Raw genomic sequence first — 21269 nt, 5'->3', positions numbered from 1 at the left:
TCAGATTTCAAATTTATCTTGTTTTCTACGGTTGCAATTAGCAAGCTGTCTTACTTTTTAATTTTAACTACAAGATAACTTCAGAGAAAATATCTAAATATTCGAATGGAAAGAAAAAATACTGTTATATTAAAAAAATATATGCCTGCTGATTCTTTTTTCATTTTCTTTTCTGTTAATATTTGTTTGGAGAGTGTATAAACCACTGCGCGTGGAGATATTATCACTCATACGGTGGCCCATTTGAGAATGTCTGTTGTGTGATTCATATTTCTTTACCTTTGTAACAATAAATTTAATACTACCTTCTTCGTCTCATATACTTTTAATACAATTTAATTATATGAAATTGTTTGTTTTCCCCTAATTAAAATATAAAAAAAATACTTATCGTTACACTTGAAAATTTTAATTACAAAAATATATACAACACCTCTAATAACTAATTGGACCATTTATTTTGTTGTACTGTTGGTCTTAAGTTTACCTTTTTTTATATAATTTTCTTGTCACAGTTGTCTTTATTTGTTCAATTTCAATAACTCTTATCTCTCAAAATCCGTTTCGTCATTGTATATGATTTTGTAAAGTACTCCGTAGACATCAATGGCGCGTGAGGAAAAGCAGATAGATGGGTGGCCAGTTAAAGAATGTTTGTTGTGATTTTTAAAAAAATCAAATTAGTTTTTTCTTTTTTAATTTATTTATTTTGACTCCGTTCAAACGGGCCTCTGCTTCTGCTCTTCAGATTTTCTTGTTGATGATATTAAGGCCCACTACTAACATCATGGTTACGATTTTAATAGAATCCGAGTTATAACAACAGTGACAAACTGACAATCATATATAGCAAACAAGTCAATGACCAAATCAATCTTCTCAGACAGACTCGTGCGTCGTCGAACTTATTTCCAATAGAGACGTCTTTCGAATACGACCGACGAAACCATCACAGACACATCATAGTTTGGGACAATATATTAATAGTTGTTCATTATTAAAAACCACTGCAAAAAGATTTGTTACTCAATAATAACCGACGAATAATTTTTTAAGAAACCCCGCAGCAACAAAAAAAGAAACATAGTCGATGATAGGAAAGAAGAAAATGTTGTCTCAATCCTCCTCTTCGGACTCGGACTCAGCGCTCTGGAGCCACTCCACAAAAGGCTTAACATTCTTCCAAACCGGAGAGCTTTTCTCAGCTCCTGTCACACCCTTATTGTACCATTCCAACACAAACTCTTCCTCAATGATGTCCTGGTCGTACAGTGCTTTGAGAACCAAAGCCACCTCCTTCACTGCTTCTTCGTTTCCATTCTTTCCACAGAATGTCCCGATTGAGTTGAGCAGATGCATCTGTGATCCATCCTCTTGTGTTGTTGCTGCAGCCGCTAAGTAATTCTTCTTCTTAGTCACTTCTTTAGCGAATCCTTTTCCCACACCGTCAAAGAGAGCATTGAAGAGTGCCTCCATGACATCCTGTGGAGGCTTGGAGAGAGAGGAGATGAAACTTTTGAGCTCGCTTACGGGTGAGCCTTTCTTCAGATACTCTTTCATCTCCTGCACGAGATTCTTTTCCTCTTGCGGAGGATTCTCAGCCTTCACAACATCCCCGTTAGATTTGCTTTTGGGGGCCTTTTTCTCTACTGCTTCCATTGGAGTGAGTATCACCATCTCCGCAGTTACAGCACTCAACTGTTCCTTCATTCTCTTCTCAGCAGCTTCACGGGAAGTATCGGTTTGCCACTGGACACCATCATCATCATCATCATCATCGTCTTCATCCTCATCCACATCCAGCACAACATTCTCTTCATGCTTGGGGCTAATATCCTCATCAGAAGAATGGTTCTTGGACGTCTTAGCAGAAGCATCCTTCCCGTTAGCAAGTGCTTTCTTCTTAGCTTCCTTCTTCAGTCTCTTCTGCTCCTCATCAGCTGCTTCCCCTTCTTTAAGCCTATCCTTCTCAGCTTTCCTCATTGCTTTCTTGTCCTTACCTCCCTTCTTCTGCTCCGGTGGGTTCTTGAGAATGAAATTAGTCAGCTTGTCCCTCATGTCAACCTCAGAGATAAACCCGCAAGCAGCACACTTGAGATTCACCATCTGAGCTTTGGTGATAATAATCTCAGTCTCCGGGTTTTTACATTCGTAGCACTGGACATACTTCTTGATAAAATTCTCCAAAAGACCAGCAAGCTTGGAAGTGTTGTGTGCCCCATTCACAAGAGAAGTCCCAGTCTTCTCATCAAACTTAGACTGGGCACCAAGCTCACAGCCAAAGTACTTGGTGGTGTAAGAAGCAGGTCGGGCCAAAGCCTTGGCAATCTCAACATTGTTGATAATGTTGGTCTTGATACCATTACCTTTGCCTTCAGTCTTGGTAACCATCTTAGGCATCTTGTACCTGTAGAAGGCATCGTTAGCGTTGGAAAGACCAATGTTCTGTAGCGCCATGATGTTGTTGGTTCTCTTTTTGGGTGTGTTGGTCAGAAAGGAGGAGGAGTCTCGGGTTTGAAGATGCGAGTGATGGAAGAACTAGTAGTTCTTAGTTCTGGATGTAGGACAGTGTTTTCCAAGCAACCAGATCGACAACAAAAAGGTGATATCTTGTCAGACATAAAATAAAGCTTCAAAATTTTTTCGATTCTTTGAGTTCCCTCACACACACCACAAACTTGCAGCAGCTTTCAACTCTGAAAAGAAAACAAAACAATGAATCAAACGAATTAGAGTAATGAACCAACAACAACAACAAATCTCATTAAACGTTACAAACCTAAAAACCTAATCAATCTATGAATCGTAATCGAAACCTAGAATTGAATTTAATCCAACAGACTTGCGAATATCAAATTTAGCTCAAACTCGAATCAGATTATGAAGATTTTAACGCTAAACATAAATTAAACGAAACCCTAATAAACAAAGCAAATCAAACAAGATTGAAACAACAACAACAACAACAAATCTCGAAGCATGGAAAGCAAAAGACCTAAATACGATTTGAGGAATTAAAAGTAAAAAAGGTGGAAGGGATCGATCTGGGGAGAAATAGTTACCTCTTAGAAACGAAACGAAACGAAGAAGACGAAAGAGATTGAGAGAGACAAAAAGGAATTGGAGATTTTTCTGAAGAGAGGCGTTTGGTTTAAATAAGACGACAGAAATTAGGTTTAACTTATTTTTTTGGTTTTTTTTCTTTTTTCTTTTTTTCCTTTTTGTTTCTTTTTTCCTTTTTTTTTTTTTTTTTCTATTTTTCCGTTTCAAAAAAGTGTATTTGTTATTTCCCTTTCTCCGCAAGTAAATTAATTTATATATGGGAAAACAAAATCCAATTCATCTTTTCATCTTTGAATGATGAAACGTGTCGTGGTCATATTTATTAAGCGTTATCAAAATCATCTTAAACACACAAATAAAATCCCTACTTCTGTAAATCATCTTTGATTTTTTTTTTTTTTAACTACTACTACTTAAAATTTTGACTAGCAAAAGTATATAATATAAATAAAAGGAAAAAAAAAAAACTATATCATAACATTTACTATTTAATTCAATTTTTTTAGATTAGTTTTAGTCAATTATAAGTAAATATATGAGAATAAAGTAATGAGTAAATAAGTTACAGATTATTTATAGATAATTTCTTTTAAATGATGTAAACATAAAATAAAAAATGATTTTTTATGAGTATTATTATTATTATTATTATCCATATAAAAATACTACAATTGCATTGCTTGTATTAAGATTATTATTTATATCTTGTTGTGCATAAATCTCAATATATTAAATCAATAGATAATAGTATGTACTACACAGAGATCAAATCACATTTATTTTCAAGACATGTGTCACTATTATTTAGTCTATTATTAGTATCAGTTTGTCCCAAAAAAAAAAAAAAAAATATGTGATTTACGCTTGGCTATTATTGTAAAAAAGGCACGAACAGATTCAATAAGACTCTTAACTATTATTTGTTGAAGTTTACAAAATATTAATATTAATTAACTAATAGGTTTAATGAGCTTGTTTGAAATTGTTTGAGTTAAAATGTATTAGTGTGTTACTCATAACCAAACCAATGTAAATTAAACAATCTAAATCAAATGTGTAAACCACATATAACCAAATCAAATTTCTAAACCGATTTTAGTAAACCAAAATAAACATGATTAAACTATTAATACCATGCAATCAAATTTTCCACCAAAAACACGCCAGCGTCCACATTTTCTGCCAAAAATGATAAATACTAATAGATTAAATTGTATATATAATAAGAAAATAAAATTATTTCTTAAAAAAATGAAGATAAAAAAAATATAACATTTGTCTAGGATTATATCTTTAAGTTGTTGTATAAATATTTATCATTAAAAAGAAGAGAATTGCAACAAAAATTATATAATAAGTATTATGCAAATATTATGCAAAGCTTATGAAAATATTTTGCAATATTTTGCAAAAAGAGTATAGTTATTTAATATTTTTACATTAAAAATACAATGCAATTGGAAAGAAAAATGTATAACTTTAAGTTTTTGATCCATATACTATCCAAAGAAGAAAATTGTAAACATTGAGGGAAACTGTCTTCTTAAACAGAGACTCATAATCTTTTCCATACAAATTACTAAACATCAATATTCAATACAGTGAATACACTCAGCAGGAAAAGAGAAACCAGACATGAATAAAACGAATTGCCTTGAAGAACATGCATGTACGATGACGATGATCATCCATGTTGTTGTATAGATCCGTCTTTCCCGAAGGAACTCCTTTCCAAAACCCACTAGGCGCGCGTATCCATGCTCTTTCATTTGGGATTAATAGGACGATGGTCGCTCGAGTTTGTGAAATCGAAAAAGTAAATTATGTTGTTAATTACAAGTTTTGTAAAGTTCCATACGACATCTGATTTTGCTTTTTTATTCTTCTACTCCATCTTTGGTCAAAAAGGTGAAAAACTAAGTCATCAAGGTTACTAGGCGCATTAAGTTTCAACTCTAACTGCAACTTTATTTCTCACTCTTCCGATTGATGGGCCTCGCAGATTAGTGCATGAAAGATGGAGTGTGTATCATCCATTTTCACTGTTATCTAAAACATAAAATCTAATTTGCTTCGAGGATATATAACACTGTAACAATAATTTATTATTTATTACAAATATTGTTACTATTATCATATACATATATATTACTCAAATTTGACTAATATACTAAACCAAAAAAAAAAAAAATCAAGTTATAGATGATAACATTTAGGCTATTTTCAAGACATGTATTATATACCCTCAAGGTTTTAGTAACAGTGACATGTAAGTTGGCTTGTTTGCTACATTCTTGATGTAGATAATACTGTCTTCTTAAACAGAGACTCATAATCTTTTCCATACAAAACAACAATACACTCAGCAGGAAAAGAGAAACCATACATGAATAAAATGAATTGCCTCGAAGAACATGCATGTACGATGACGATAATCACTCATTGATGCATGGTGGCAATAGATAGAATAAGCGTTTAATTAACAGACCTTTTCAATTAAAATTCTCTTAGACAAGAGTATATATGCTTACTTGCTTAGTTGATTAGTGTTGGGGTTGGGGGCTTTAAATAGGATTTCAAACGTTAAAACCGTGTGCTCACTGCTCCCTCGAGTTTTTGAATATCATCATCTAACAGTACAAAGATTCTTGTTTACATGCTTCTGTTCTGTTATGTGAATCTCAAAATATGATTAGAAAATCAATATATAACGTGTACTAATCAACCAATGATATTAAATTTTTATTAGCAGAAATAAAAATTATAGTAAAAGATAATGATTGAAGCTAAGTAATTATCAGATTTGTTAGTAAATCCGATTTTATTAGGGAATTTGGAAAGTAGTTACACTTTTGGTTGGAGATGAAATATGAGTAGAGAAATATACGCTTCGCCATTATAAAAAGGCACAAACAAAATTAATTATGATAGCAGAGTAATTATGAAATCACGTCTAGGTAATCTCAGGCTTTACAAGTTTGATGTGCCTTCTGAGTCTGATGTCGGAGTTATGATAATAAGTTATGGAAGTGTACACCTGAGTGAACGGTTTCAGTTGACGTGATGCACAGGAAGAGGACGAGGAAGAGGTTCAAAAGCTGGATTGTCCAAATCATTCGTAGATTCGCTCAATTGGTCTTTCACGGCGCAACATGAGTCCAACATATAACTAAACAGATCTTCGACTATATTGTCTCCAATTTTTCGTTCAAGGATCTTGATGTCGTACCTCCGGCGTGTCCTGTCCTCGTCTTTCACTTTCAAATTATAAGGCTTAGTCAATATCAAGTCCATGAGAGTAACATCACAGCTCTTGTTTTGTCCACATTGAGAACCAGAGATTCTGTTCTTAGCGATGAAGATGCAAGAGCCAGACTCGTACCAATTGTTGCACCAACGACTGAGATCGTAGATTGTTACCAAAGTCCGGAATTGTGTCCTCTATGTGAAAAAGGGTATCCGAAAGAAGACGAGGTTGTTCATAAAACAAAATGCAATCACATCTTTCACGCAACTTGTATCTCTCGTTACTTATTGCACACTCCTCGATGCCCTGTTTGCTCCCTTGAGTTGCCACCTGTCGACATCCGGACTCTTCTCTTCTTCTAAGACAATTTATCTACTATGTGTCAAAGACAACTATTCGATTGAATTGGTCTATCGAAGTTTTGGATTTTACTGTTTCTTGTTTTTATTAAATTTGATGAAGACAAGTGTGATATATATAGTGTATACTCATAATTTTGGGAACACCTAGTTCAAAATAATTTATGGTTGGTTACACTATGCCAACAACAGCTCAAAATAATCTGCTCATTTTTCAGCTATTCATCTTATTTTTGTTCCTTCAGTAAGTTATGTACTTATCACAAACATAATCAATAATTTTGTATACAAATCATGGCCAGAATTCATTTCTTCAGAGTTAAACACCATGAGTTGTCCATCAGAGTTGAGGGTGAATTTGTTCCAACACCACTGGGTTATGATTGAATATATCAAGGGGCATGACCAGACCACCGGCAACAAGGGGTTGTCTCATAGCAACATGGTTGTTGAACATGACGTGAAAATACGTTTCAATCAAAAAAAATCTCATTAGTTGTTTTTTTACTTCTTTTTCTCTGAAGAATGAAAGTTGTTTAAATTAATTGGGCCTAATATATTAAGCCCACCACAGTTAGTCATCGGTGCAGTCCGTTCACAGAGAAGCCGTTAAGTATAAAACATTCCAGGATCGACAACGATATAGCCGTTCAACAATACAGCCATTGTCACAAAATTGATGATATCTTACGTCGAATTAATACTTGATTATTCTCTTCTCCCCTTCGTTCGTATATCACATTCCAGGATCAATGTGTAGAAGGATCTAGAAGATCCTCATAATCATGTGAATATTTCCAATATATTTATAGTTATCTTATATTAGCAAATTAGGTTAATAATGTATATTAGTCTACTCCCTATATAAATTATGTAACCTATAATTGTAATCTTCATGAAAGTAAATATTAATTCTCATATCACAAACTCGCATCACTTTCTATACAATGTGTTTTCGTTCGTAAAAAACAGGAAGTATCAAATTTTAGAGATTGAAAAATAATAGAAAATTGGAGATTTTTTTTAAGAGAATCGTTTGGTTTAAATAACAAGAGGGAAATTAGGTCTTATGAACAAGTTTTTGGACTTTTTTTTTCCCTTTTTGGCTTTTTCTTTTAGATTTTTTTTTTCAAAAAGTGTATTCCTATAGGAAAGTGTAGGACTGTAGGAGCAAGTCAACAAGTGTATGTAAGTAAGCAATGACGTTTACACCTGCCAAAAACTCGCAAGTACTATTCATCTTATTTTTGTTCCTTCCTTAAAAGTAAATTATGTACTTATCACGAACTTAATCAATAATTTTGTATACAAATCATGGCCAGAATTCATTTCTTCTTATACACACTGGTTAAGAACATTAGATGAGGGTGAATCTCTTCAAGCCCAACTGGATTATGCTAGAAGATATTAAACACCATGAGTTGTCCATCAGCGATAATGGTTTGTCGCAGTTGTTGAACATAAAACTAAATGTTTTTTTTTTTGTTTCCAATCATCAATAAACATGTCTTAAACATTAAAAAGACCCTGAATTTAGATTATTTTATTAATTTATAATGATATTTCATTATTTATAAATTAATAATAATTATTTCATAGTGTAAATTAATAATTATTAAGTTATAGACATATATTTTAATTGTCTAAATTCTTAAAAATTAAGATTTGAGACAATTTTACCAAAATAAAATTATACTTTTTGATGTTTTAAATTTTATGGTTTTAGAATTGATTTGTAATATTTAGAAAACATTATTGACAATAAATTACAAATACTATAAACAATTTCACTTATACACATGACATACAGAAATTCAAATTTATGAATAATATTATTAATTGTAGTATTTAAATAGCCTATAAAGCTATCAAAATGAAAATGATGCATATCTATAAATTAAAAACTTTAAAAAACTTAGCTAGATTTATGGTATATTATAGAGTATTTTATATCATTATAGTTTGAAAATATAACATAACACTTTTTTATAGATATGGAAAATATTCAAAATTTTAAAGCATATATTATTATATCAGCATATATATGTGTAAATTTCTATGATTATTAATCTATGATATTATTGGGATTTGGGACTATATTTTACATGAGAATTTTAGAAAAAAATATTATCTTATTATTAATTTATAATGTTTATTAATTTATAGAGGTTCTATTGTATTTGGATTTTGAAAATGAGGAAAACAAAAAAAAAAGTTTATACTAAACGGTATATTGTGTTAAACTGGGCCTAATTGTTTCGAATAAGGTCTGATATGTGTTAAGCCCAAATGATGCTAAGATCCTATAAACCGCACATCACGGCGTGCGACGTGAGTGATGCGGTAGACGAAACGACACGCATTCTTCTGCCTAACCATCTTTGACGGTTCATTTATATATTTTGTCTCGAAAGTATCTAATTTTCAATTCAAAATGCCTTTTTGACAATTCGTTTAAATCTCTTTGTTACTTTAAAAAAAAAAAAACACTGTAGAAAGATTAAAACATTCCATCATTTTTTTTTTGGTGAAACACAGGGGTAAAAACCCCGTGATTTATTTAGAAATAAAAACTATTACATACAGACCCGACGACGGCATCGAGTGCCATTAACATCGTCATTCAACAAAGACTCAACTACAGAAGGAACTATCGTAAAAACATACCTGCCAAGAGGTAAAGAGAATGCATAGTTAGCTAAACCATCCGCCAGGCAGTTAGTTTCTCTATACACATGCGTAACACGGACTATCCAGTCTATTCGTTAAAACATTCCATCATTGATGTACATGATCTCTCTACTCTTTGGATAAATATGGTTTATTTTGGTCGTTACTAATACATTCTACATTAACCGAGAAGAAATGAATTCTTTTTAAGTCAAATGTAATGAAAAAAGTAGTTTAAGTGAAAATTAATTCAACTGTAAATGCTAATTTAGGACTTACGACATTTTTTTTTTTATGTGATAGACTTATTAGTTGGATATAATATGAAGATTTATTTAAGAATGATTTCCACATAAATTCGAATATACCAAATAATTTATATTATTGTTTTTTTGGTTCCAAAGGAGTAATTTGTTTTGTTTGTATTATTTAAATTAATGACTTGGCATATTCGACGGTGTGAAAAACATTAATAAAAGTCAAAAAGTGTAATAAAAAGTTTTCATTTTATTTTATTTTATATTTGGGTTGGGTCTCTTCCCATGAAATGTTCTTGATTATGATGTCTCTCTCTCTCTCTCTCTCTCTCCCTTTAAATCTGCAAATCTTCTTTGTGATCTCACTCTCTCTCTCTCTTGTGTCATCCTCTCCACGATGAAGCACAAAGTCTCCAAGAGAGTAATATCTCTGAAATGGGTTCCGTTTCTCTGCATCTCTTTCTTCGCTCTCGGAGCAATCTTCACCTCCAGGTTCTCAAAGTTTCCTCTTTTATCTTTGTTTCCTTCCTCTACTACTAGTAATCTTCAGACTTTAAACAACCTTCTTCTTTTTGTTTCTTAATGGGTTTTTGTTTTTGTTTCAATTTGTGGATTTTTATTTTTCAGGTCATGGGAGCCGTCGTCAGATTCCGGAAGTCAGCTAATCTCACAGCACCGTCGTGATCATGAACTTCAGATTGTGTCAGACGATTGTGCTCATCATAATAAAGTATGCTTCTTTATTCTATCTAGTCTGAGACTTTTGTTAAATCAGTGCTCGATAAAACCAAGAGTTACACTAGATAGATTATAAGGGAATCTGACTTTGATAGCTCAATTTGAAAATCCATTAGCTCGAAACATTTTTGAAGATAGGTTGCGATGATTGATTGTGTTTGGACTTTGTTTCAAAGAGATTCGTCTCATGTTTTTTCATCATCTGATTTGCTCAAATGCAGAAAGCTACAGAAGAAAAAGATGTGATTAACGAAGTTTTGAGAACTCATGAGGCTATAAAGTGAGTGAGCACATTGCGTTTTTGTTTTGTTTCTTGTAAATCAATTTGCTTTCTCTCTTTATGTTATAGCTTTTCTCTATGGAGTGGTGACAGGTCGTTGGATAAGTCTGTTTCTACGCTTCAAATGGAGTTGTCTTCTACAAGGAGCTCTCAAGAGAAGGTTGATGGCTCAGTAACAACCAATTCTTTAAGGGAAGCAAAACCGAGGAAGAAAGTGTTCATGGTAATGGGAGTTAACACTGCATTTAGCAGTAGAAGACGGCGTGATTCTGTCAGAGAAACGTGGATGCCTCAAGGTGGAGTTCTAAACTTATTAATGCTACTCATCTTAATCTTATACTTTTTTCATACTTACCTGTGTATTTTTTCACAGGGGAGAAGCTTGAAAAACTGGAACAAGATAAGGGAATTGTCATCAAGTTCATGATTGGACACAGGTGAAGCTGCTTCTTATATTTGAGGAATGTCATGTATCTTAGATTTGGATTGAGTTTGACTCTCAAGTGTATACAATTGTGTTGTCAGTGCGACGTCAAATAGTATATTGGATAGAGCTATTGATTCAGAAGATGCACAACACAAAGACTTCCTTAGGCTGGTGAGACAACTCTAGATCTCTTAAGAAAGCATTACAACTTTTCACTGTTCTTTCTCGTTAAAATTCTTATTGTTTGTGCAGGAGCATATTGAAGGATATCACGAACTCTCAGCAAAAACCAAGATATTCTTTTCCACTGCAGTAGCGAAATGGGATGCGGAGTTCTATATCAAGGTTGATGATGATGTTCATGTCAATCTCGGTATAACAAAAACCTGCTTCTACTTTTATGCTTTTTCTGTTTATCTCTCTAAATGGCAGCATTGAAAAAGGTTATAAACTTTGCCTTTCAGGTATGCTGGCTTCCACACTTGCCCGTCACCGCTCAAAACCGAGGGTCTATATTGGGTGTATGAAATCAGGGCCTGTTCTTGCTCAAAAGTAATTCCATTTGCATGAGTCCAGCTACAAATCTTTCTGGCGTTACTGTTATAGAGTGTTGTTGTTAAAAATAGTTTATTAAATTGTTTCAGGACAGTGAAGTACCATGAGCCTGAGTATTGGAAATTTGGAGAAGATGGTAACAAATACTTTCGACATGCTACAGGACAGATCTATGCCATCTCGAAGGATCTTGCCAAATACATATCCGTCAACCAGTACGTAATTCAACATCCTTATCATAAAGAGTCTTTCAGCTTCAGTAACAGTCGTATGTTTATTCTAGAAAGTTTAAACTTTGTTTGTAGGCCAATTTTGCATAAATACGCAAACGAAGATGTGTCGTTGGGATCTTGGTTTATTGGCCTTGAGGTCGAACATATTGATGACCGCAACTTCTGTTGTGGGACTCCTCCAGGTAAAGCTCATTACACAAATAGATTTAAGTATCCTCCCCTCATCTCTCTTGATTCATTGGATTTACATTCTCACAGATTCTTATGTTCTATTGGATTTACATTCTCACAGATTGTAGATGGAAGGCAGAGGCAGGCGATGTGTGTGTGGCCTCATTCGAATGGAGCTGCAGTGGGATCTGCAAGTCTGTAGAGAGAATGAAGATAGTACACGAAGTGTGTAGTGAAGGAGAAGGAGCTGTTTGGAATACACTTCTCTAGAAGATATTTCAGTTCTCAATCAGCTAAGTTGAGTTAATACTAAAAAAGATCTACTCACAAGTTTGACAGAGTGATACAAGAGAGAGAGAGAGAAAGAGAGATGGCAAATTTTGTATAGGACCAAAGGTATACAAATATCATACTGAAGAAATATTTAGTTGTTGTGAAACAGTTGTTGCTTAAGTTATTATTGGCTTTGTTGTTTCTTCTACTCATGTTAATGTAATCATGAACAAAGGATTTTGACGTGTTAAGAAAACGCATAACTAAAAAGAATTTTCAGACAACTATTATTCCCTTGGTCAGATTTTTTTAGACACAATTGATGAATATATACACTTATGCAACCCCTTTTTTTCCGCTCCTTTATACAAACAGAATTACACGTGACCGATCCTTCTTTATATGGTAATAGGGAGCTTTTTCTCACTTCCCTGAACTCAATCTGAAGCCTCTTTTCTATAGAGATGTTACCCTCAAATCTCAAACATTGCCATAGGCACAGTTTGTATCAGTACCCAAAAGCTTCACAATGCCCTTTTAACTGTATTTTAGCCGAGTCTCAGTTGCAGCCTCAGCTTTTTTGTAGCAATACCATCGGTTCTTTTTGCTTCAAGCCAGTTGGTGAATCCTGGTTAGGGCGCAGAAGGTGATGTCCACCAATGGCCACTATCTAACTAGGGTAAGAGCTATGAGCGCATATTGTGTTCTCAGCTTTACCCGTCTTTGCCTGACTGATCACCTGAAGATGTCTTCTGGTTCGCTGGCTTGTCAGATGAAGCTGCCTTCTGGTTTCCCGGCTTGTCTTCCTGAAAGCAATCAACAGGAATATAAAAGTAACCCTTTGGGAGCCGTCGGTTCTTGAAAGAAGCTTCATCTGATGTCATCACCAGCTCTTTTGCAAATGTTTCTACATGCTGCTATTATCAGTTATCAAGACAAATAAGTATAAGACCCTATGAATGTGCGGAGTTGAGCAGAAAGAGTCGCACTTAACAACAATCCATGTAACTTACGACAAAGTGAATCTTCTCACCTTCTTAGGCTTTGACCCTTTATCTCCCTCCTCTGAAACACTAGGTGAGACTATACAATGTTTTCGGGGAACGGTTTTCCCAGAAAATATCTGTCTTTCGGTTGGCTTACGGGAAAACCGACTCTTGGAAGTAGCACTGTCATCGGTTTTCTGATCGGTGTCCATTAACATGGGACCTTTGCCACGGCGCTTAAAAGAGACTGTGCTGTCAATGGTGATATCATCTGACCTCTGTATTGCTTCACTGCCAGATATATTACTATCAGGATGACCTTTTACTGATGTTGTAGCTGAGTCCGACGAAACTTCTGGAGGAGAAAATGGATTACGTACATGTAATGAACGTGCAGCGTGATCCCTTTTGGCAGCAAGTATTTCATGCGAAGAAATAGCCAACTCTCGCTGCAAATATACCAGACCAGTAAAGGTCAAGCGCCCATGTCTTTAAAATCAATGAAAGGAAGAGTTTGGGTTTAGGCTTTAGTTTGACTTACCTTTAATTTCTCCCTCTTGACTATCCGCTCACACAGAAGGCGTAACCTCTCAAGTTCAACCTGGAGGAGGTTCAGCAGATTCCAAGAATTAAAAATAGTTTGATAATAGATAGGAAGGAATACGCTTAACAGAGCTAAAAGCTCCTACCCTATAATGTTTGAGACTTTTTAGCTCCTCTGCCCCATGTTTCTGAGAATCGGCCTGCAAACACAGTCAGACAAATATAAGCAAACTTATGATGCAAGTAGGCCATAATAAAGATGGCGAAGAGAGAAGAAGTAAGACCTTTGCCTTTTGCTCCATGCTGTGCTTCTCACAGTAAGCCTTATGCGGAAGTTTCCCACCACCAGTCATACGAAAACCCGCGCTTCTGGCACAGGAGGAGTGGAATGTCGTCTGGCAGTTGCCATAACTACACTGTAAAATGATAACATAAGCTTTTTGTTCAATCTTTGTCCCAATACTTTGTCTTCAAATAAAAAAAAAAAGCAAGAATTGGTGAATACCTTTATGCATGCACCATATATCCGTCGGCATACGCAACAACTGTCCGTGTTCTTGGCCAGAGACTCCTAATAAGGACAGTATATCGTTAGCAATTTTAAACAGTTTAAACGTCATAGCGATTTAGTACTATAATACATAATACCCACCATTCCTTGCACAGGATTTATTTGTCCCCTTCTGAAGGTTGCTTCCAAGGACCACTGCAAGAAATTATACACCAAGTTATTTGCAATATTCAATAGTACCAGACCCTGCTAATAAGTAATAACTGCTGCCGTAGAAGGAAACTTCACCTCAGCACAAAAAGCATGTACCCATTGCCCATTTGTGGCCTTCCTAAAAGCCCCAGTTGTGCCACCACATAGAGTACATTCTGTTGAACAATCCGGTTTTTCCCAAAAATTAAAAGAAGGTTCCGAAGATGACTCCGCACATAGCTCACAGTACCAGGGACCAGTGGATTCTTTAGCACATTTGTAGCAATCCATGTGAACCGCAACCTGTAATTGAAGCCTGATAAGATACCATACTGTGCATAAAAGCTGTCCCTAGAAGAGACAATCATGCCTTAACTAAACATTACAAATAAATCACAGTAAATGTATATCACCTTGCAACTAGAGCACACTACAATCAGGTTCCATATAGTTTCGGATCGTCTGCAGATGTCACAAGTTCGTGGATTTTCTACTGAAAAGTCTGGTGTACGATGATCAGACCGCTTCTCAGACGGTGGCCCGGAAACAGCCATCTTTAAAAGTGTTTCCTTTGTTTGTGGCACTAGATGAGAGCTACCAACAACTTTACGTCTAGAAGTGCTTATCTGTCCGATATATAACAAGTAAGAATCAAGAATTAGAAAACATAGCACAACTAAAATTAATACTTGGAGGAAAAAATCTACATGTAGAAACACCAACCTCTTGCTGTGCTTGATCTTCTGACATATCTTTCCTAAGCGATGTATTCCTAGAAGATGTCGCCGCTGCAGCGGTAGCAGCAGCTAGAACAGCCTGGGCTTGTTTGTGTCTTTTCTCTTTCCTACCTTGCTTTCTTGTTTCCCTGACATCATGGAAATATTTGTTCACCAGAACATCATCCCATCTTCGTCCGTGTTGTTCATCAATCTCCAGAGGCAATTTTTTGGCAACTTCATAGACTAAATTGTCTGAGAAAAGAGAGCAATTTTAAGATACTATAACAGAAATTATATAGTGCAAAAAAATTGTGACCAAGCAAATAAAAACGGACAATCAAACTCACCAGAAAGTTCCTTTCTTGAAACTGCAGTGCCAAGTAACTGAAGCTGATAATATAGAAGTTCCCCTTCCACTTCATCTTCAGGAGACATATCCAGTATGCCCAATTTCCTAGCCTTAGATAACTGACGAATTGTGTCTCCACAGTGTGCACTCTGATTTTGGAGATTACTACAGATAGTGTGATCGCCAGCGCCCTGCAGATGTTTGTTTCCTTCTTCAGAGCCTGCCAAATGTTTTAATGTTACCAAATGTCCTAAAATCTGTGGCATAAATCATAAAGTCTCTACCATCAGTTTTGGTTGACACCCTAGCCACATCAGTATCCCTGCTGCTTTTCAGGGTCTGTCCCTTGCCCAGTTCTGACAATTCTTTGAGGATATAAGGATGAGGACTGAAACCAGGATATGCTTCATGATCACTGCGTCATTATATATATAAAAAGAAGGTAATTTAGTAGGCAGAATATTTATGTGGCCAAGAGAACATCAGAGATTATCTTTTCAATTGTGTTTCTGGAGCTTACAGGAGATCCAAGATAATGGGGGTTGGACAGTTCAAATTTCCACGATTCTGAGAACTATTTGGCCCCAAGGAAATGGCATTCCCCAGCATGACACCAGAAGAACTGGAGTTTGATCGTTGTCCATGATTATCTACGCAAAAGAGTTTTAAAAAATATCACCAGCAGCTACCACCAACTAAGAAAAGATTAATTATCAAGTCTAATAAACATTGGATGATGAAAAGCCATCTTCAATAGAAACTACCAACTTACAAAAACAATGCTATAAGCTAGAAGGATAACTATATGGGAATAGGGAAGAGAAAAATAATGAAAAGTTAGTACATACCAGAAGGAAGAACTGAAAATTTCCCACCATTAACTTCCTGATCAATCCCTATTGATTTCTGTATATGCAAAACAAGGTACAATATCAATTATCTCATCAGGAGGCCCTTAAGAAAATACCACCAAGCTTGTGTTTGGCCAAACTCGGTGACAGATCCAATATGACTTTAATAACTGACAAGTAACAACTATTTGTGATGCAGATCATGTGAAAGCATCTAGGTTTTAAGAAAAAATACTCAGAACATAACAGTTGAGATTGTGTGATTACCTGTTCTTCTGGAGAATGACCAGGTGCCAAGCTCACACTTCCTTCATTCGTCAAAACTGATCCATTGGCTTTAGCTTCATCAACCATAATACCATTACCAGTACAATTTTCAGTTAACATACATATTGTATTATTCTCCGTATTATTACAAATGTTGCTTTCAAGTGTTCGCTCAATAGAATAAGCCTTAGTGACAGCAGGATCTAAGATTTCAGAATCTAGCATCACTATGCCTTCAGTACAGATAGCCCGACGCTCAGATTTACTAGTGTTCTTACGTTTAAAATTTTCGCCTTTATTCCCAGAACCCATGTGTGCATGCTGGCTAAGCCATTTAACTACTTTGCCTAGTAAATCAGGTAACAAGTCTCCGTCCTGCATCGCAAAATTTTGAAATCAATACACACAAACTCACAATGAGAGCACACATTGTTTACAACAGTCAACAGGTATATGAGAAGTTTTACGAGTTACCGTAAGTTTGGCACTCAAAGCATCAGGATTGACCCCAATCTCTGCAGCCACATCCTTCACATCCACTTTCCCCAGATCGATCAACTTAAAAAAGTGTGAATCAGTGAGCAAGAGAGTCAAAAGGAATAGACAACCCAACTTTTAAGAATATACAAACCTTTTTCAGAATCAATCCAAAACTAAGCGACTTGGATAGAGTTCTTTCATCTTCGTTGCTTCTCACAGTCATTCCTGATCCAACGTGGTCTGTTGCAGAGCAGTTAAATTTTGAATGCGGCGATTCTAGTTCTCGCAATTCGTTGTTTCTCGAAATATCAGAACCTGCACCCGGTGTTCCTAAGTCAAGCCCCATCTCATCATTACAAAGGTGACCTTCTCTTACAGGTTCTGACGGAAGATGACATATAGGAGAACGACTATCAACAGCATTACTTTCTCCTCCCTCTACGGACTTTCCATTTTCTTGACTATCTGAATGCTTTGAGCAGAAAGCTCGCAGTTCAACCTACATGTTTTTCTTATATTGTTATAGAAAGAATAAAACAGCACTCAATACGATTTCATTCGGTAAGGGATGAAACTTACAGTATCACACCCATGTTTTCCCCAGACCTCTAGTCTATTCCCTGCCTCCCTTGCACATATAGGATGGAATGATGTTCTGCATGTTCCTATGATCGAGAGATTGAAACAAAGTATCAATTACTATTCTGATATCCACCAAAGGTTGAAGACATAATAATTTGAATCAAAGAAAAGTGTGCCAAGTAGTTCCATGACAAAGCTATCAACTTAGACAAGTAGATCAAGTAGGAACATCAGATAGCGGGGCACATAGAAAAGTATCGACTTTGCCTATTTATTCAAGTAACATCCAAGCTGTGTGCAATAAAACTTTCACAGCAACCCAGCATAGCAACATATTCATATAAGAAAAATAAATAACTAAATGAGACAGAATAACTTCATCGGAATTGCAATCATCACAAATTAGCCCAACAAGAAAATGAAAACACTGCATTGTACAAAAACAATGTCGACAAAGCGTTTTCCAGAGAAAATAATCCAGACAATTCGATTATTCGGAGCAGGCAGAGTAAGGAAAACGAGAATGAGCATAGCAATAAAGCCAAATGAACCCAAACTCATGTGAAATACTGATTTCTGTAACGGGCTCAGATTATGGGAACCCAGTACTCGACATTTGTTTATTTATCATACGTGTAGTTTTTTGCACATTTGTTAAGTTGTTCCAAGGAAGAAGCACCTTAAGTAAAATACCCAAACTATACAATAGAACATGTCATTAAAAATATCAAAGCTACCAATGCTCAGAAGTAGACTGGATGCACAGAAAGTAACAATACATACCATTACAACAGCGAATGCAAGCACCAGATTTCACCTTGCACAAGTTACACAATAACTTCCTCCGAGTTTCTTTTATTCCATGCAAATTCAAGATGGGCTCCATTTTTTTCAAGTCTTCTATATACAGCTCAGGCATCCACAGAGAACAAAAAAGATGAGCAAACTCCACCGGCCCACCATTCTCAGTTTTTGAGAGAACAGGTTTCAGGATGCCACCCTTTTTTGGACATAGAAAGCATGGTCTTTCTGAATCACCACGACCATTCTCCAGCTCACACCAAGAGCACAACCACGATTTATCTGAATCTTCAAGCAGGCCATAGCATTTTTTATGAACTGTAGCTTTGCAGGAAGAGCAAACAATTAACTGGTGATGATATTCCTTGGCATCACCAGTGCAGAAATCACATAACAATGCATTCCCTTCACAAGGAGCCGCAACCATTAATTTCCCCAAACCTGCATCACCACCAAGAAGCTTCCGCTTTTTGGAGGGCCTTTCCGATGTCAACAAAATCCTATTTCTAATACCTAAAACCCATTCTAAACTACCAGAATAGTCTGACGCAGATGAAATTTCATCCCCCACAATGTCAACACCCATTGGCTGAACAACATCCTCGTTTACCTCTTCTTTGTTTACTGTGCCTTCAGATATATCTTTTATGAGAACGTTCTTAATTTCTTCCAGAACAACATCCTCATTCTTTGCACTAGCATCGGTTTCCCTCTGTTGAATATTATTAATAGATTCGTATTCCACCGATGGAACTGAAAAGCAGTTTCTAGAAGATAAAGATCGCAGAGATGCTAAATCTGACAACGTTTCTAAATCAGGCAATTCTAAGCGCCTAAAGTAGTCCTCATGCTCAACCCAGATACTGCCACTTCTCAACTTATCCCCTTGCCTAGAAGACTTGTTCTTCTTATTCTCCGTAGCAGAATGAGACTTCTTGTGCCTTTTCTTGTTATCAGTACGGTTAAGCAAATTAGCTAAGCCAACAGGTAGAGTAGGCACAGTTAACCCTGAAGTGGAACCATCTTCAGGAAGATCAAACGGAGACCTCTCAGAGAGGTTCTTGTTAGCCTGAGCTAAGAAACCAATTTCCAACGAACCCATATCCTCAAAACCCTTGTTCCCATTATCCTTATCTAACGCAGCCCTACGAAATGGGCGACAAGGCTTCTCTTCAGCTCCACAACCTCCGTCCACTCCCCTACCCATCATCTTCTTCGGCCACTGGCATTGGTCAACGTTCATAACCGACACAAACCACCACCAAAAACTCCCGCGCGGCCCATGAAACGGAACCCTAGCCCTAAAATCCCCAAATCCTCCACACACACACAAAAAACGATTCCGCCTTCCAATTTCACCTCCCAAAGAACAGGAGAAAAAAACAACCAAAGGAATCAAAACCCTAACCCTAATTTCCCGAGCCTAAAACCTAACCCTAGCCTAGCTCCCCCGGTACCAATCTTGGCGTCTTTCAGATTAAAGAACAATAGAAGAAGAAGAAGACAAAGACGAATTAAAAAAGCGAGAGGCTAAGATTAGGGTTTCTTCTTCAAATTTCTCTGGTTCATGTTCTTTCGGATCCTTCCCACGACTGGTTCGGTTCTTTTTTTTTTTTCCTTTTTCTTTTTTTTTTTTTTTCCCAGAGAGATTTTTTCGCGTTATTTGCAGGCAACAGAGGAACGGTTCATTTTTTTGGCAAGAGTTTTTTTTTTTTTTTCTTGCCAGCTTTATTTTTTTATTCAGAGAATATGATAGAGAGGTGTGAGGCGTAGTGTAGCACTCGTGCACCTCCTTTATTTTGACACGTGTTTTATTTTTACTCGTTAGATGACTCACGAGATACGACCACGTTAATTGTACGGGATATGCTTTTTTTTTTACCTCCTTCCCCCCCACTCTTTAATTATTATTTGATCCCTCTCTTTTGCTAGTAAATTTAGATTTCGGTACGTTACCTTTTCTATAATATCAATTAGATCCAAATCAGATTTCTCTTTTTAGTTCTTTATATTGTTTATGATGATGATGTATACCACTCTATTTTTGGTCTTGAATTTGCTCGATTTCAATAAAATATACAATAATATGATTTTATTTAGAAGAAAGATAATGTATGTATTAATTGCATGTGATCTATATATGCTCTATATAATTAATATGAAGATGACTCTTTGTGTCCACTAATTAAACTAGAATCCGCTAGTTAGTACTTGTACAAACTGCTTTGGCTTTCACATTTATTGAGTGGACAAAAATAAACGAACTACTGAATTGATGGCCGAACTAGATTTTACTGACATGTAATTTGGCTGACTTAATGATTTATAATTGGAGAGCTCAGGTTATGTGTTTTAATTATTGTATGTGTATTACTACGTTATTTCAAACGTTTTTTTATGAAATGTTGAAAATGATCAATTACCAAATTATGTTTACGTTTTTATGATTATATATATTCAAAATCTGAAACGTTCTCGACTCCTTTGTTTTTGTCACCAACGTTCTTGACTCTATTTTAGGAATGAGTAGGTGGTCCTATGGTATAAAGAGTTAAACACAAACAACCAAAAAATAAAAAATGCTCGACGCCAACCCAAATGACCATAATAATGAACAAATAAAATAGTTTGATCGGCCACTAAATTTAAATTACAAAGCTATAACGCTAACGGCTAACTTGTTTAGTTTTATCAGCTGTATAAACTAGGTGCAAC

General features: G+C 35.7%; 3 protein-coding genes and 1 pseudogene across 23 annotated transcripts; 2 read left to right on the top strand and 2 right to left on the bottom strand.

The window, feature by feature from the left end:
- Positions 1-966: 966 nt before the first annotated feature.
- On the bottom strand, positions 967-3199 carry LOC104713459 (putative eukaryotic translation initiation factor 5-2). The gene is made up of 2 exons (XM_010430566.3): positions 3063-3199; positions 967-2696 (listed from the first exon to the last, which is right to left on the bottom strand). Exon 2 carries the CDS (start codon positions 2455-2457, stop codon positions 1117-1119), a length of 1341 nt encoding a protein of 446 aa, XP_010428868.1. The 5' UTR covers positions 2458-2696; positions 3063-3199; the 3' UTR covers positions 967-1116.
- Positions 3200-6004: 2805 nt separating this feature from the next.
- On the top strand, positions 6005-6672 carry LOC104715874 (putative E3 ubiquitin-protein ligase RHA1A; annotated as a pseudogene).
- Positions 6673-9858: 3186 nt separating this feature from the next.
- On the top strand, positions 9859-12557 carry LOC104713457 (beta-1,3-galactosyltransferase 7). Its single transcript, XM_010430564.2, has 11 exons — positions 9859-10088; positions 10224-10326; positions 10556-10614; positions 10708-10910; positions 10988-11051; positions 11140-11212; positions 11294-11414; positions 11506-11593; positions 11686-11811; positions 11902-12011; positions 12122-12557. The coding sequence occupies exons 1-11, from the start codon at positions 9994-9996 to the stop codon at positions 12268-12270; spliced, it is 1191 nt and encodes a 396-aa protein (XP_010428866.1). The 5' UTR covers positions 9859-9993; the 3' UTR covers positions 12271-12557.
- Positions 12511-20296, bottom strand: LOC104713458 (uncharacterized). Of its 21 annotated transcripts, none has more exons than XR_015565715.1 (21): positions 18537-20296; positions 17751-17836; positions 17323-17670; positions 17166-17249; positions 16970-17066; positions 16692-16765; positions 16422-16479; positions 16094-16223; positions 15858-15988; positions 15572-15793; positions 15229-15476; positions 14919-15131; positions 14602-14808; positions 14455-14508; positions 14308-14373; positions 14087-14218; positions 13949-14002; positions 13801-13860; positions 13640-13708; positions 13287-13550; positions 12511-13187 (listed from the first exon to the last, which is right to left on the bottom strand). XR_015565715.1 is itself a non-coding variant. In XM_087464300.1 (20 exons), the coding sequence occupies exons 1-20, from the start codon at positions 19795-19797 to the stop codon at positions 13181-13183; spliced, it is 3954 nt and encodes a 1317-aa protein (XP_087320426.1). In that variant the 5' UTR covers positions 19798-20296; the 3' UTR covers positions 12511-13180. The 21 variants fall into 21 exon arrangements, 9 of the variants coding, with proteins under 9 accessions (XP_087320426.1, XP_087320423.1, XP_087320424.1 ...); XR_015565713.1 differs by having other exon boundaries at positions 12511-13190; positions 13307-13550; XR_015565714.1 differs by having other exon boundaries at positions 13307-13550.
- Between the last annotated feature and the right edge of the window lie 973 nt (positions 20297-21269).

The sequence above is a fragment of the Camelina sativa genome, chromosome 9 (assembly GCF_030686135.1).
Source record: "Camelina sativa cultivar CO46 ecotype springtype chromosome 9, ASM3068613v1".
Classification (NCBI taxonomy): Eukaryota; Viridiplantae; Streptophyta; class Magnoliopsida; order Brassicales; family Brassicaceae; genus Camelina; species Camelina sativa.
The sequence above is the reverse complement of the archived record's forward strand: the minus strand, read 5'-3'. Positions and strand labels throughout refer to the sequence as shown.

What these genes read in the sequence shown, in the direction of transcription:
- LOC104713459 (XM_010430566.3), bottom strand. Translation starts at nt 2,457, where the DNA reads ATGGCGCTACAGAACATTGGTCTTTCCAACGCTAACGATGCCTTCTAC.
- LOC104713457 (XM_010430564.2), top strand. Translation starts at nt 9,994, where the DNA reads ATGAAGCACAAAGTCTCCAAGAGAGTAATATCTCTGAAATGGGTTCCG. An exon ending in AAGTTCATGATTGGACACAG is followed by an intron (nt 11,052 to 11,139) that starts GTGAAGCTGCTT and finishes TTGTGTTGTCAG; the next exon opens with TGCGACGTCAAATAGTATAT. An exon ending in CTGTTGTGGGACTCCTCCAG is followed by an intron (nt 12,012 to 12,121) that starts GTAAAGCTCATT and finishes ACATTCTCACAG; the next exon opens with ATTGTAGATGGAAGGCAGAG.
- LOC104713458 (XM_087464293.1), bottom strand. Translation starts at nt 19,797, where the DNA reads ATGAACGTTGACCAATGCCAGTGGCCGAAGAAGATGATGGGTAGGGGA. An exon ending in ATTTTCAGTTCTTCCTTCTG is followed by an intron (nt 16,224 to 16,421) that starts GTATGTACTAAC and finishes TCTTTTGCGTAG; the next exon opens with ATAATCATGGACAACGATCA. An exon ending in TATATGGTGCATGCATAAAG is followed by an intron (nt 14,219 to 14,307) that starts GTATTCACCAAT and finishes ATCATTTTACAG; the next exon opens with TGTAGTTATGGCAACTGCCA.